General features: G+C 38.6%; 1 protein-coding gene across 1 annotated transcript; it reads right to left on the bottom strand.

Annotated features, from left to right (window-relative positions):
* Positions 1-7,553: 7,553 nt before the first annotated feature.
* On the bottom strand, positions 7,554-16,029 carry MAD2L1 (mitotic arrest deficient 2 like 1). Its single transcript, XM_007999674.3, has 5 exons — positions 15,831-16,029; positions 14,847-14,993; positions 11,174-11,294; positions 10,041-10,144; positions 7,554-9,150 (listed from the first exon to the last, which is right to left on the bottom strand). The coding sequence occupies exons 1-5, from the start codon at positions 15,901-15,903 to the stop codon at positions 8,978-8,980; spliced, it is 618 nt and encodes a 205-aa protein (XP_007997865.1). The 5' UTR covers positions 15,904-16,029; the 3' UTR covers positions 7,554-8,977.
* Between the last annotated feature and the right edge of the window lie 728 nt (positions 16,030-16,757).

Below are 16,757 nucleotides of genomic sequence, written 5' to 3' on the forward strand. Positions count from 1 at the left end.
AACAACCAGAAGAACAAAAATAATATGACTAGAAAAACTCAGGAGTAGATGGATAAAGAAATATGAACTAAGTTTCTCATCTTTCAATAGATGTGACCTAAAGTTGAAAAACAAACAAAAAAAATAGGAATAGTAACATATGCTTAAAGGCATGGTGATAACCACTAACAGAACAAAACATGTTTTAAAATAAGGAGTTAGATTAGAAGTGGGGAGTGGGGAAATGAGGACAGGTGGATAATTTACACTTCATTTGGTACCATTCTGTACTGTTTCATTTTATTAACTTATGAGTATATTAATTTTACACCATAAAAGTTAAAAAAATGAAAACAAAACTTTCTGCAGCTGCAGCTCTTGGCACTCTTTCTTTCCCCAGCTGCAGTCACTCTCTTCATACTCATGGTCAGGTCCAAGTGAGACAGGAAGAAATAAAACGGCAACAGAAAAAGTACCTGCCCTGAAGTTCAGGGTGTCTGGGGTCTTCTTTCAATTTACTGTGTTTTGTCTTTACAGGGGCCTAATTCTTTGGAATACTAACTTTTGACGATTTCAATCCATCAGATCTAGAATCTCCTTAAAGCTTTGCTAAGCTTTGACATCATTCTCTTATTTCTTGAGAAGAGTAAGCTTGACTCACCGGCTCTTTCTGTGATCCTTGATGTTTTTTAATTTTGACCATGGTTAACTATTGGTCAGCTGGGACCAACCTGACCTGCCTAGGTAGGAATGAAAAGCCTATGCAATAGTGGTGACAATTACTATCATCTGAACAAATAAAATGTGATATATTATTAAGTTAAAATAATGCTAAGGGAGTAGAGTGATGGTCACTACTCAATTCCTCATGTTTCCACAAAGGAGAGACTTCATGCTCCTGGAGAGAATGCACCTGAAGATATTTGGGAGTAGATATTTAGATTAATCACAGTCTTGCATTGAAGTGCTAAAAGCATGAAAGCTAGACATGAAGAAACCAGAATATTTACATTTTCTAAGAAGGAATAATGTCTCAAATGCCATTTACTGAGAAAGTAGGTAATATACATGGGGACTTTGCCAGAAGCATTGCCACCACACATACCACCACCACCACCCCACCACACACACACACACAGACACACACAACATGTGGAAGCACAATTGTTGATGGGCAGTTTCTGCTCAGTGTATATAGATTTACAGCCTGTGAACTCTTGACACTGGCGCAGCTGACTGGCCTTCACTGGAACTGAAACCCAGCTGTTTTCAGGTCCTTCTGTCTACAACACAGGTACCATTAAGTTATCTGCCATGCTCTTTGGGTGGCAACAGCTGTGTCAAAAAAATTACACCATGCACTTAACTTGGAGACCATAATTTTGCTTGTAATAACTTGTGTAGCGGAGCCGCAGTTTCTTTTGCTATTAGTTACCCCTTGGAGAGCTGAACTAGTTAGAAATTTGAATTAATTTTGAAGAGACTGAAGAAGCTGTACCCATTCCTATGAAAGCTGGCCCAGGTTACAGCTGAACTTATAGGAACCCAGGGATCAGTGTAAGACCCTCTGGCTGAGAATGAGCCAATTGTATAGAATTGGGAATGAAGGAATTTGACTTTAATTTCTATGGGCCTTTCATTTGCAAGGGAATTTAGTTTGGAGGGTTAAAAAGTGAGAAGAGTTTCATATTGTTCAACTTTAGAATATTTTTATGTTGTTGATCTGGTCTTTGCATTCATTTCATGAATACATTAATGAATGTATACATGAATATAAAATGAATACATTCATTCATTCTGGACAACATGACTGAGCATAATTAGTAATAGAATGGGGAATACATTTTCTGCTTAGGGTGCTGCATGCAGTTCCGTCTGACTCATGTTGCTAGAGACTTTTGTTGGCAAAAAGCGAAATGCCCATTGGCAGCTCTGGAGGGAATTAGTGTGGAAAGAAGGAGGGTTTAGGAAAGTGAGAAGACAACGGTCCTGTGAGCAAGCAACTTCCCTGCTGAGAGGAACAGCCCACCCTGGCTTACTTCCAAGCTGCTTAAGTCCAGTGGATTATGACATTGTTTCCCAACCTTCCTTCATATGTATGTGGCCTTCATGTCTGCAGATTACCCACACTAATACTGATATAATATTTTTCTTTAAATATTGTATATACTTTTAAAATCTTTTGCTCAATTTTTTACTCATGATAAACAATATGCTAAAATGTCACATATTTTTCTGATTACAACATATATACAATAACTAAAACTTAAAAAAAAAAAGTCTATCATCATGCTACCTAAAATCAACTTACATAATGCCAGTGGAACATGCACTGTAATATACCAAGAGACGAAAAAGCTGGCAAATAGCAGGAGGGATGCTTGTTACTCCACTCTTAGGGTTTCTGTTCCAATCCTGATGACAGAAAACAGCACTGGAATAATATTCTGGGGCCCTCCCTCCACCTTTTCTCTCAGTCCATCCCAAGCAGCAAAGAAGAATTGTTTCTATGGCTTGTAGGAGCTCAAGTACAGCACTTTCTAATTTTGCCCTTGGCAACTCAGCATGCAAGGCTTCCTTCCAGGTTGGAGTTGGCCTGGAGAAGGAAGAATGAAGTTGTCTGGTCCTTCCACCTATGACTCCACAGGCTGCTTGGTTCACTTAAGAAGGAGTAGCAAAGGCTCATTCTCCAACCCAGCTTTACTATAGAGTGCTGTAATTTTGGTAATAATACATATAATAAATTTCAATCTCCTTCTGTTTCCTGCATCTTGTCTCAAGTTGTTTAAAACTCACAAAGTAGAAGGATCAGGATTACATGTTAAACACAAATTCCAACACATCATTGGTTACAAAAACAAGTGAAAGAATTAGAGAAGAAATGTTGCTGGAAAGAAAATGAATACTCCTGCTTTAAAGCAAAATGCCCTGTGTGAACATTTAATGGCAGTATTATGAAAAAGTTAATGCAATACTCTAATATTGTGACTACAAGTTCTCACTTCCTCAATTTGGAGATTCACGTGGTATTCTAATCTCTTTGTGACTAAGTCTGGAGCAGGAGAACCCTCCTCTGTCCCCTAGACTCTGAGAGGAAACAAGATATAATAAAAGGATTTGGTTCCTATTGGTTTGGGAATTGGGCCAGCACATGGATTATGGATGTTTGCAGTTGGGCAAATTACTTAACCTTCTTGAATCTTAGTTCTTAAATCTATGAAGTGGCGATAGCAATTCTCACAGGGCTGTTGTGAGGGTTGAGATAATGCATTTAATGAATGAATTTGAAGTCTGATCCCCTCTCTGCCCACAAACCGAGCTAAAGATGCTCTATAAAGGATTTGGACTCCCTAGTGTTTCTTCATGGTTTTGCTTTATGGGTCTCCTCTGGGGCCATCAGCAGCGTTGTAGAACTTCCATTTTGGATCCAGTCCTTCTCTCCCCACCCTCTTCTCCCCGCACAGCCGTAAACTGAGGTTTGAGGGCTGTTCCTTGCTCCAGAGGACTCCTCATTTGGAACTCAGACTTCATTTCCTTTATCTCATGGCTCTCCCCATGTCCCATTATCAGTTTCTAAGACCACAGCTTATGGCCCAAGTCTCCCATTTCCCCACTAACCCCAACCTCCATTCATTTAGGAGACAGCTGAACAGATGTAAAACACTTCAAAGGTGCCTGGCACACAGTAGATGATCAATACCCATGAATTTCCTTTCCTAGACTTGGAGGCTGTAGGCTTTACAGCCTGTTTTACAGAGCTATACTGACTATTATTGAGTATGAACACAGTGATTCAATAACTGCATGTTAGATATGAAATACTTTGCACATCACAGACCCAATCTTTAAAACCACCAGCATCCGTACTTGGTCAGTGAAAATGTAATTTCAGAAAGAAATTCATACCCATGTCTAGGCATCCACTAGATATGTCCATATCTAGAAAGCTTTTTTAAGTGTTTGGAATCTTTCCCTTGCAAGGAAATGGACTATGGGGTGGTCTAGCTTATATTTGGGATGCCTTTTTCAGCACAGATAAAATTCCAAGACAAAAAGACTTTGATCTCATGTAAGTTCCTTTGTGTAAACAAGCTTGCATAGCAAAATGGTGCAGATAAATGTAGATGAAATGGGCTTTGTACAAATAAATGTAACTACATTATGTTTCTCTGGTATAAAAATAGATCATATGGTGGAGGACAAAAATAGGTGACATGGTAACATAAACCGACTTGTGTAATCAGAGGGTCAAGTCTGACATTTTTCTCTCTAGGCCTTTTCTAATAGTCTTGTTGCTAGGGCTACAATGTTTTTGCCAGATTGGAACAGAATTGTCAACTCTAATGAAGATTAAGTAGCTTGCCCAACTAGGTTTTGTTTTTTTTTTAAGCCTTAGTGAATACTGCTGGCTTTAAAAGTCATAATTATGAAGAATGGAAAGATCTCTAAAAGATCTATTTTAAAATAATATATAACTAATAAAATTTAAAATTGAGTAGACAGTTTCCATTTCACAGCTATTCCAACATAAACTTTTATCAGTCACATTGAACAAAATAACTAGAAATATTTCATACATTTAAAAAAAGGAATAAGAAATTATCCAAAAACAATTCACCAAAGACTGAGTAATTAAGGTTACTTAACAAACAATTCTTCTGATTAGTTGGAAAATTATGTTTCACCACTGTTCACAAATTCATACCTGATTTATTCTGTAGACAATATAGATTAGGCATAGGATAAAATCCTCTGTATTTGGTTCCTCCCAGTCATTGCTTAGTCATCTGGCAACAGACTATCTGAGGAAAGTGTAAATACAAAGTCACCCAATAAAACATGAACAAGTTTTGCAAAGCACAGTAAAGGAAAGCCGGTTTGTTCTGAACACTTTATTGCTAAAAGGATGTAAAGGGTAAGAGAAAAAAGGTGATGAAACAATCCTTTTGTTATGCTTGTTGGGGAGTCAGGATGAACTTCCTTGGCCAGGGATAGAAGGAAGAGATCATCTAAACTTCAAAAACCACAACATAATTTGCATACTTCCTTGGCCAGGGATAGAAGAGACCATTAAACTTCAAAAACCACGACACAATTTGTGTGCCCATTGACCCCAAGTAAAACTTGTACTTTTGTGTACAAGTTTTACTTATACACAAAAGCATGAGAATTAAATAAAAATTCACGTAATAAACACTAAGTGTTTATTCCCCTCATGTATTTATATATTTGCAGCCAGAAATTCCAATGTTATGCGTAACATTGCTTTTCCAATAATAACCTTATAGCCTTTAGAACCAAAAGTAAGTCATCTTAATTTGAATATTACAGCATTAGTGACATCTGGTGGAAAATATAAGAGTTACAATGTAGCATTATATAGCTATTCTGATCTTTCATATAAATTTTAAATAAATTTTACATACTAAATGAAAACAAGATGAAGAAATGGTCTATGAAGTTATCTACCTTATTGTGCTAATAATCTTTGAATCTATATGCTAAAATATATAGGTTAATGAACATAAGAAATGTTAGTGCATTATACTAATAAAAGCGTTTTTCAACATGCATGTCCATATAGTGAAAAAATGATAAAAAGGGTCTTTTTATGAGACTCACAATAGGATAAAGAGTCCATGCCTCTATTTAAAGGAGAGCCCATACCTCTCTTTTTATGGCATCACATGCCAAAAAGCCTCCCTTAACAAGTTTTCAGATCAAATTGTGAACTGTGGGGTGTGTTAGGATGTATGTCAAGAAAATAGCTAGTTGTGCTTTGGAGAATATGGAATTTAGGTATATTTGGGAGAGACATTCTGTTTGAGATACTATGGATGGAGGCAACAAATTATGTTTTACAAGTGAGCTTTAAATATTACAATATCAAATGCTCTGAACTAGGGAGGGGTTTGAATATTTGTGACCAAAAGAGCAAACTGTGATCTATTACAGGACTGGCAAACTACAACCCTAGGGTCAAAGCAAACAGCTATGTTTTTTTCTTATTGGAACACACTCATGCTCATTCATTTATGTATTGTCTATGGCTGTTTTCAGCCTCTTGAGTAGGTGCAAGAGACCATATGCCTTCAAAAGCAGAACTATTTACTACCTGGCCATTTACAAAAAGTTTGCCAATCTCTAGTCCATTAGATAACTTCTTGGTGCCCTTTCCACCACCTCCATGGGAGGAATATACTTCCTGGTCCCATCCCATTAAAGTTTGGCTTGGCCTTCACTTGCTTTGGTCAGTATGAAAAAGCTGGCTTTCAGAGTCCTAACCAATGTCCCTGCAACAGAATGAGCTAGGTGCAGCAAAAGTCAACCAATACATGAGACTGTTATACCTCTGCATAAACATTCTCACAGAGGTTTGACTTCTCTGATGACACTGGGAAAAGGATTCTGAAAGCCAGATATATTTCCACTCCTCCTGGGCTCTACTTCAGACCATGATGGGCTTAACCTCAGTTCATCCCTCTACATATGGTAAGCAACACTGAGCCAGAGTCCAGGCCAGGCCTAGAGACCCATCATGCTGTCTTAAGAAGAACCTTCTCTTTAACATGGTGTAGAAACCACTCACAAGTCTTTCAGCTGTTGGTTTAAATGTCTTCCTCCTGAGGTAACCCTCAAGGTCTAAAAAGAGGATGGGACAGTCCACTTGGAGCTACAGGGCAAAGCTTTTCCAGTCTAGCTTCACCTCAATAAAGTTCATAGTTTGGCTCCCACTCAGCTCCAAAATGTGTATTTTATACATTATTAATTATTATTTTTTGAGATAGTCTTGCTCTGTTGCCCAGGCTAGAGTACAGTGGCACGATCTTGGCTCACTGCAACCTCCGCCTCATGGGTTCAAGCGATTCTCCTGCCTCAGCCTCCCAAGTAGCTGGGATTACAGGCGCCCGCCACCATGCTCAGCTAATTTTTGTATGTTTTGTAGAGACGCGGTTTCACCATCTTGGCCAGGCTGGTCTCAAACTCCTGACCTAGTGATCCACCTGCCTCGGCCTCCCGAAGTGCTGGGATTACAGGCGTGAACCACTGCACCCAGCCCAAAATGCGTATTTCTTAATTGATTATATAATCTGTAAGGGTTAAAATGACTCGTCATGACTAGCTCCCCAGAAACCTCAGACTAAACAGTAACATGCAAATGATACAAAAATCTAAGAATTGAATCCTGTTAATAACGGTAGCTGAGTTGAAATGACCAGAGTATATACACAACCTTTAAAAATGTGATTTCAGCAGGGCATGGTGGCTCACGCCTATAATCCCAGTAGTTTGTGATATTAAGGCAGGTGGATCATGAGGCCAGGAGTTCAAGACTAGCCTGGCCAACATGGTGAAACCCCTTCTCTACTAAAAGTACAAAAATTAGCCAGGCGTGGTGGTACGTGCCTGTAATCCCAGCTACTCCGGAGGCTGAGACAGAATTGCTGGAATCCGGGAGGCGGAGGTTGTAGTGAGCTGAGCTGCGTCACTGCACTCTAGCCTGGGCGACAGAGTAAGATTCCATCTTGGGGCAAAAAAAAGTGATTTCACAGAATTTAGTCTGACATCTCAAATAGTTAAAATACAAATGAAGCATTTATTTGCCATTTTCTTGATGTCATATAGCTGGGTAACACCAGTGCTCCATTTATTCCATAAAGATATGAACAGTCTACAAATTTGTCACTGAGAACCCAGAAACTGCCAGTGATCCACAGTATTTGCTCAATATGTAATTTCTGAATGAACAGATTCAGACTATCTACAATTACTTCATACACATAAAGAACTTAGAGTGTCTAATAATAAGCATCAATAAACTGAATTTTTACAAAATGAGGTCAGATTTAGATTAGAGATGAGAGAAGACTTTACAAATCTGCCTTAAACTGACCTTGGAAAAACAGGTGAGAACTGGATAGAAAGCATGTACCAGATAAGGGTATTAATGAAAGCATAGGAATAAGCATAGTATTTAAATACATAAAGAAAAGTAGGCTGATAATAAGGCTAAGAGTATAGTAAAGTACTAAAATCAACATTTGTTCAACTGGAATTGTTGGACTAATTCCAAAGGACATTTATCCTTTCACAATGATGAAGTAATAGCTTTAAGTCTATTGCTATGAGATCAACAGGATGTGATCAAAGTTTATCCATTAGATTGAAGACACCTCAAGACTCACTCAACTTTGTATCTTTTAAGTTCTATAACTTCATAGGAACAAGAATTCAATAGCTATGCTGAATCAATTCTAATTACCATTTAACTATATCAACACCAAACCAGTATCAAAATATTTTAAGACAAATTTAAAACAAACTTAACTTTATTTCTTCACTTTCACTTAAAACTTGATTTTATAAAACACACACAAAAAAAAACATTTTTAAGAGTTCTGTATCACAGAACATTAAAGAGTACAAATATCCATTGCTTCATAGGTTCAAGTTACATAAATTAAAGTCAAATTTGGAAACTGATTCATTAGGGAAAACTATACATGAAATGAAGGTCAAAAGGAGCTAATATAGCAATATTTCATTGTTTATAGATTATTAGTTACTTTCAGGACCTCAACAAAGATTCTGAATATTTAGACTTCCTTTGCTGTATTTTATACTTAAATATCTCCCTACCTATACTGAGTCAAGCTACTTGACCAAAACATCTGATTTAGGAAAGCATTTAGCTTTATAGCACAAGTTTTTCCATCTACAGTTACTATCTTCAAAGGAATATACATCACAACATTGACAAAAAAAATTCCTAGTTCCTTTTGAACAGTGTGCAATAAATTCATGATGTTAACTCCATGGTAAGTCAAATAGGCACCAAAAAATAAAAGGAACAATTACACACAGTTCAGTAAGTATCATTTTGGTTTTCTCCATGTAAAAATTAACCAATGAAATAAAACATATTAACTATAGATGATTTGATTTCAGGAAAACCAAATTTCAAAATTACAATTACATTATTTTCCTCATGTCATCCTCAGTCATTGACAGGAATTTTGTAGGCCACCATGCTATTCACTTTGTGGATTGTAGTAGTAAATGAACGAAGGCGGACTTCCTCAGAATTGGTAATAAACTGTGGTCCCGACTCTTCCCATTTTTCAGGTACAACCAAATCTTTGTCTGTATAAATCAGCAGATCAAATGAACCTAAATTGGGGATAAGATCATTAAAGTACATTACTTTCTAAAAGTAAAACTAATCTTGTTGCCTCTCTTCTATTTTGAACAACTCACTGCTGGAAAAGGTGGTCATTTGGCTTGGCCTCTAATCACTAATTTATTTTGCTCAATGAACATTTATCTTAATAAAGAAAATATTGTAACTAATTTCTGTGCAATTTAGTGATTGTGTTCAAGTAACCCTTATCTTATTTAATAATGGTCCCAAGGCTGGGTGCGGTGGCTCACGCCTGTAATCCCAGCACTTTGGGAGCCCGAGGCGGGCGAATCACGAGGTCAGGAGATCAAGACCATCCTGGTTATCACGGTGAAACCCCGTCTCTACTAAAAATACAAAAAATTAGCTGGGCATGGTGGCGGATACCTGTAGTCCCAGCTATTGGGGATGCTGAGGCGGGAGAATAATGTGAACCCGGGAGGCAGAGCTTGCAGTGAGCCGAGATCACGCTACTGCACTCCAGCCCGGGCGACAGAGTGAGACTCCGTCTCAATAAATAAATAAATAAATAAAAATAATGGTCCCAAAGCACAAGAATAGTGATGCCAGCATATTGTTATAATTGTTCCAGTTTATTAACTCTTACGATGCTTAATTTACATATTAAATTGTATCACAGGTATGTATGCATAAGAAAAACATCATATAGGGTTCATACTATCCATGGTTTCAGGTAGTCACTGTGGGTCTCCTTGTGGAAAGGGAGACTATGATACATTAATTTTGCTTTATAATGTTTTTCCTTCAATTTATATTACATAAATCTGACAAGACAAAATTGAATAAAGGGGTGATTAAGGCAGTAGCTTAGTCTTTTTGCCAATCAATTTAATTCAACAAGAAGTTGTATAATACTTACAGGAAACTTCCAACAGTGGCAGAAATGTCACCGTAGCTGTTATCTGTCTGATCACTGAACGGATTTCATCCTGGATAGCTTTCTGAGACTTTTCTCTGGGTGTACTGTCAAAAACAAAAAATCAACAGTGCACCCAATCAATTAATTCATTTTAGGTTTTAAGTTATTTCAAACATAGTGGTAAGATTATTTATTTGATTAAATGCTCTCAACATCAAATAAGCAGTGCTTTAAAAAGGAGGTTTGTAAAAACTGTGAATGAAAGTATCCTTTGGACCTATAACCTAGTAGGCACAACATACATCCTTATTACTTCATTTATCCTGCCAGGCATCTTTTACAGCTGGTCTTAGTGTCAGGTCATTTAGTATCAGATGACTAGAAAATCTGCCAATCATTTCAAGTTCAGGAAACTTCAGCATCTCTTGAAATAAAATAACAAATGATATCTAAAATATTTAATTGGTATAATCATTTCAGCACTTTTAGTAATGCCTAAATGTCTAATTTCCTATTTTCTCAAATAAAACATTAAATTGTGTATCAAATTATTTTATAAGCTAAAAATTTCCTAAAATAAACCAAAGCCTTCAGAAGCAAACTACATTTCACTATAAGAAATGGTTCCCAGTTTATAGAAAAGTATGCCTAGGACAATGCTAAACATAAGAGTATAAAGACAGACACTTCTCTTCCAGGGAGTCTGGAATTTTCAGAAATTTATGAAGTGCCTTAGGAAGTAGATGGCATTAAAGGAAGTACAGCAGAGCTACATCATAAATTGTGTGAATCTAATATAATTCCTTATAGTTAAACATATCTTAGAACAATTCATTAAATGGTTCATTTAGTATATCATGTATAGTTTTGTATATACCACCATAAATACTGTTTGAAAATTACTGATTTAGACTAAAGGCAATTATATTACAATTATATTATATATACAAATCAATGATATGTTAAACTGACAATTCTTTTCCACAGGTGACTGAGGCTATCTTAGAAAATATAAATTAGAAACAAACTATATTTTATATAAAACTAGTTCAATATAATTAGAACTCAATTGGTAATAAAAACAAGTTTTGAAAAAAATATATCAAAGTAGAAATAATGTAATTCCTACTTACCTGTCATCTTTTGCAGTCTTGTCACACTCAATATCAAACTGCCATCTTTCCAGGACCTCACCACTTTCAATATTTGAGATAACTACAACCAGTTTCTGAACTGAACACTTGTACAACCAATCTGCAACACATAAAAATGAAGGCATCTTTCTTGGTCCACTGCATCATAAAGTAGCTCTCTTCTCAGGTCCCACTCCCTATCCTCAGCAAATTCCTACCACTGCTATCTTGGACCTCCTCCTACGTGCAAGAAAATTTGCACCATCAATACTCTAACTTCTGTTTTCAAATTCTCAGTATCTGTACCAGGTACAGTAATTGGTGCTGAGGACAGAATACTGAACATGTGGTACTTTCATCCTAATCCAAGATAAAAGCATAGGAGATGGGCATTCATCTACTCATCACACCAATAAATGAGAAATTATCATTGTAATGGCTGCTATGAAAGAGAGATATAAGATGCAATGAGAGCAAAAAAGAAGGAAAATTTGAGCCACTTACGGAGGTCAGAAAAGGTCTGAGTTTAGCTCTAGGGATAAACAGCATTAAATATGCAAAAGGATAGGAAAGAAGATACAGGCCTCAAATACTCACAAGGGAAGAGCATATAACTAGAAGACTGGAAGTAGCTCACTACAAGTGCAATCAAGAAACAAACAAACAAACAAACAAACAAAATAAAACAATGCAATCCTTGCAAGATTAATAGAAGCCAGACCATGCAAAGCCTGGTGGATCAAAATAAAAAAATATGCACTTCAAGACCAGCAAAGTCATTACTGTGTGTGAAGCAGGATGTAAAGGAATTAGACCTGTATTTCAAAACTATCATTCTAGCTGTGATATGGAAAGTGGACTGGAGATGTTAAAGAGGGGATCTAGAGACACTAGTTAGTCCATCAGTAATTCAAGCAAGAGTTAATGAAAGCTTGTAGGAGGATAAACTGGTAGAGACGAAGCAGTAGGCAGATGTAAGAGATTTCATGGTTAAAATTTATTGGGTTTAGTCATGGTAGTAAGGAAGAAGCATGATTCAGGGACAGCTTCCAAGTTTCTTTTATTTCTGTTTGGACGGTTTAGCCACTGACAGAGAGAAAATTAAAGAGTATCAGTTTTGGAGATGATCCTAAATTTAATTTTCAGTATGCTTAAGTATACGTTATCTCTGGGATAGCTACATAAAGATACAGCTGCTGAATATGAGTCTGGAGAAAGAGGCTTTGGGATAGATATATAAGTTTGTGAGTTGACTATATAGAGGTTGCTAGTGAAGCTATACACAGGTCAGATATCACCTATAGAGAAATTATAAAGGCAGAACGGGGGCTCACATTGAGCCTTGAAGTAATCTTGGAAATTGAAACAGCATATTCAGAAGTCAGCGAAGTTTTTGTAAAGAAACTTTGTAAAGAAAAATTACAAAAAAGAGTAATTAGTAAATATTTTAAGCTTATAGGCCATCAAGGTCTCTGTTGCTTATTTTTAAACAAACCTGTAAGTGTAAAAATATTCTTAGCTTGTGGGCAGTGCAAAAACAGGCCACCTGTTGGATGTGGCCTGTGGGCCTTGTGATCCCTGGCATTTATCAACAACTTTTTATGAGTTTCGCTCTGAAAAGGAGGAGACTGGGTGGTAATTTGTTCTTCCTTTAAAACTGGAGAGATGAAAACAATGGAGATAATTAAAATCAAAACACAGAAGCAGAAAATATAAGAGAGAACAGGATCAAGACCCTAAAAAAGGCTAGAGGAAATGACATTCAAAACAAAACAACCGGCTGGGTGTGGTGGCTCACGCCTGTAATCCCAGCACTTTGGGAGACCGAGGTGGGTGAATCACGAGGTCAGGAGTTCAAGACTAGCCTGGCAAAAATGGTGAAACTATGTCTCTGATAAAAATACAAAAATTAGCTGGGCATGGTGGCAGGCGCCTATAATCTCAGCTACTCAGGAGGCAGAGGTTGCAGTGAGCGGAGATCATGCCACTGCACTCCAGCCTGGGTGACAGAGTGAGACTCCAAACAAAAAACAAACAGATCAACTTGCCTCTAGGGAAGAGCAATTTTTCCACTTTAACTAAAATAAAAGGGAGAAGTCAAATAGGAAGGTCTAGACACACATAATGTGAAGTGTCATCAATGCAGTCTCAAAGGAGACAACCTAAAAACCATTGGCTTAGGCAATGCTTGCTTCTCTAGCAAATTAAGATGGAAACACACATCCATAGTTGCCTAGAGGTTCCAGGCCAAATGATCTGAGTGCAGCCCTATAAATCACTACAGATGATTTATTCCTGACCCCTAATTTTGGATGCAACTCTGGGAGAGGTGGACACTCCTATCAATGTCCTTCCTGTGTACACTTGAGAACAGAGGTCTATTCCCACATCAAAAGAGGTCTCATCTTGCTATTTTGACAATACCAATCTACTACAGCAGCAGTTCTCAACCAAGGGCAATTTTGTCCCCTTGGGAACATCTGGCAATATAATTTATGGAGACACTTTTGGTTGTCAGAGCAAGGTGGTTTGTTACTGGCATTTGGTTAGTAAAGGCCATAGATGTTGGTAAACATTCTATAACACACAGAAAAGCACCCACACCAAAGAAATATCCAGGCCAAAATGTCAACAGGGCTATCTTCCCCTGCCTGTCAATTTAAGACGTAACATCCACAGGTTGTTGAGGCATTCCACTCCTGTACACATAAAAGGCAAGGCAATGTTAACAGTTTATCTAGAGGATAGTATAGGTTGAAAGAGAGTTATCAAGCTAAAAATGTTCACACGGCCATTATCGGAAGGGCATATTAAAATGGGTTAGTAAAAATGCAATAAAAACGGTAAAACAAAGACACATTTCTGGTCAACAACAAAAGAAATAATTTCTAAATTAAAAAAAAAATAAAGATGGCCACTGTAGTACTTTCGAAAATTTTAGAAGATCAAATGGGAGAAACATTTGAAAAATTAGAAATGAGAATCCTAAGTGGAGGGTAACATGAAAGAGAAACTAACAGGAATTCTAGAAAGGAAAAAGAAATAGATGAAGAACAAGTATTCACCCGACAGGTAATACAGCAATTTCTCGAACTGAAGAAAAACGAACGTTCAGACAGAAAAGGCTTACTGAATCACCGGCAGAATTTTTGAAAACGACAAACAGAAATACGTGAAAAACAAAACAAACAAAAAAAACTGTGAGTGTTCTGTCATTTAGCAGCTAATCTTTTTCTTTTTTTGAAGTTTATCTGGTTGAATCCAATTTCCTTGATATTAATCTAATGATAACATTAGACTACAGAAAACTAGTTACAGAAAATACATTATATTGAGAATATGTAGTGTATATTTTCTCAAGACAGTGAACACCATTATAATTATGTAAAATTCCAACCTGTTCCATTTGGCCACATTAACTGCAAAAGCCACTTCTAAGGGAGTTGATGAAGACTATTTTTCAGCCATATAAGATTTCTTACATCAAAATATTCAGCCCACTCTCAATGTAGTGGGGGAAGGGTGGATTTCTTCCATTTTATATATTATTTGCTTCCTCTCAACTTAAAATATATTTGAGATGTGAGTACACTTCTATTTGCAGAGCGGAAAAATGACCACTTGAGATGCTAGAAAATCTGCAAGACTCAAATTGTTTCCAATGATTAAATACCTTTTAGTTGTTCCACCACATTATTTAGGTATTTTATGAGCTCAAGATCAGTAGTTACAAGCAAGGTGAGTCCGTATTTCTGCACTCGAGTAAAAGTTTCAGATGGATATATGCCACGCTGATATAAAATGCTGTTGATGCCGAATGCTGCAAGCAAAAGAAATGTGACAGAAAATTCATTATCACTGCATAACTCTGGAAAATAAAATATATTTAGATGTGGCTATATTTTCATTAGGCTATACAGCTATAAATGACTGAACACACGTGTATCTTGCTGAAAGCAGAGTAGGTACAAAGTGGCATTAAAAATCCTTAAAAGTCTTGCATCTAAGTAAAAAAGATAATTGTTTTCACGTGCCAAGGAAAAAAAAAAAGCCAGTGTATCAATCTACTATTGCCAAATTTCACCTCATTGTAATCCAAGTCCAAATTCAGATTATGAGGCTAGAGGATGTCAAAACAGGCTGTTGCATTCGAGTTAGCAACTGACTGAATAGTCACTTTGCTCCAGACAAGCCTGTATCTTCCCCTTTCCCTCCCAAATCCTGCCAGGTTCCTTTACAACATGCAGCTGGCCTGTTCGAGAACAAGGGTTCCCAAAGTCTTGTTTACCGCCAGCCTCATGCCTAATAATCACTTAGAGTGGGAGGGTGAGGGTGTTCTCGCAGTTTAAAAAAAACACACATACACACCCACACTGGGACCCACCCCAGTCACGCTGTGTCCTGTATCGGAAAGTAAGGGGTGGGAGGTGGGACGGATCTGCACTTAAAGGAAGAAACGCTCTGGAAGAGGCTACGCCGCGAGGTAGGCCTCAGCAGCACGCAGGCTTGCAGCTCCACGTTATAGCAACGCGTCAGGAGGAACAGCCGGCAGCCGCCGCTCCCAGATTACTTCTCGGGTCTCAGAGGCCGAGCTGTGGGCCTACTGAGCCGCCACGACTCAGTTCCCCCAAATATATTGCCCTGCGCGAGGACTTACAGAAGAACTCGGCCACGATTTCAGCGCTCCCGCGCAGGGTGATTCCCTGCTCCCGGGAGAGCTGCAGCGCCATGGCCAGGGACACAAACAAAGGCACGCACTTGCACTCGGCGGACAGCAACCACAGCGGCTCCCACAGCACTTCCCCGCCAAGCGTTTCAAAAGTAACGACGCAGCACGTCGTCCGGTCCTCTGCGCAGGCGCGACGAGCCTTTAAGCCCCGCCCCACGCGGCGGGGTCCTGCCCTTTTTCTCCGCCTTCCTGCGATCTCGCGGGAGCGGCCGGTTTGCTCAGGCGCAGTTGGTGGACCTGCTCGCGCTTGCCGGGTGTGACGCTCCGGTAGGTGTAGGTTAGGCTGTGTCTTCTGGTCGTGGTTTACTAGTTGGAGCCGAGGGAAGAAGATGTCGATTCCAATTTCAGTAGCCGCTCTCTAGGCTTATGAACTGAAAGACCAAGGAGCACAGTTTCTGAGTTTCAAAGATACTTTCAAACTGAAAGGAACGGTTTGCCAGCTGCGTCCGAACTGGCCCATGTGACCCCTAGTGAAAGGTCTAAACTTCCGCTAGATGCTTTGGGAATTCCTAAAGCGACTACGTGCACGGCAGCCAACCCACAGCTTTAGAGGGTTCGCCTTCTGTGTGGGAGCGCGGCTTTTCCCGAGAAATTGGGTTAGGGATTAAAGAGAACTGCATCCTTTTTTCTGCCCTTTGTCCACGTCTGTCCTGGGCTTAGGGCCACCCCTCCGAGGCCAGCGGGGTAGGCACGTCGGGCGGTAGGGGGCTGCATCCGGAAGTCCAGGCTGCGTTCTGTCCACCCTGCCCACCCTTAGGGGGCAGGACAGGAATAAGGTCACCTCACCAAAGAGGCCCATCGACATTGAAGACTTTTTCAGTGAATCTTGACTCACCAAACTCAATGACTTTTCAT

The sequence above is a fragment of the Chlorocebus sabaeus genome, chromosome 7 (assembly GCF_047675955.1).
Source record: "Chlorocebus sabaeus isolate Y175 chromosome 7, mChlSab1.0.hap1, whole genome shotgun sequence".
NCBI classification, from domain to species: Eukaryota; Metazoa; Chordata; class Mammalia; order Primates; family Cercopithecidae; genus Chlorocebus; species Chlorocebus sabaeus.

Excerpts from the sequence above, each read along its gene's own strand:
- MAD2L1 (XM_007999674.3), bottom strand. The coding sequence starts at position 15,903 with ATGGCGCTGCAGCTCTCCCGGGAGCAGGGAATCACCCTGCGCGGGAGC. Across the intron at positions 11,295-14,846 it reads TGTGGTGGAACAACTAAAAG|ATTGGTTGTACAAGTGTTCA; the intron begins GTATTTAATCAT and ends TATGTGTTGCAG. Across the intron at positions 9,151-10,040 it reads GCCACTGTTGGAAGTTTCCT|GTTCATTTGATCTGCTGATT; the intron begins GTAAGTATTATA and ends TCCCCAATTTAG.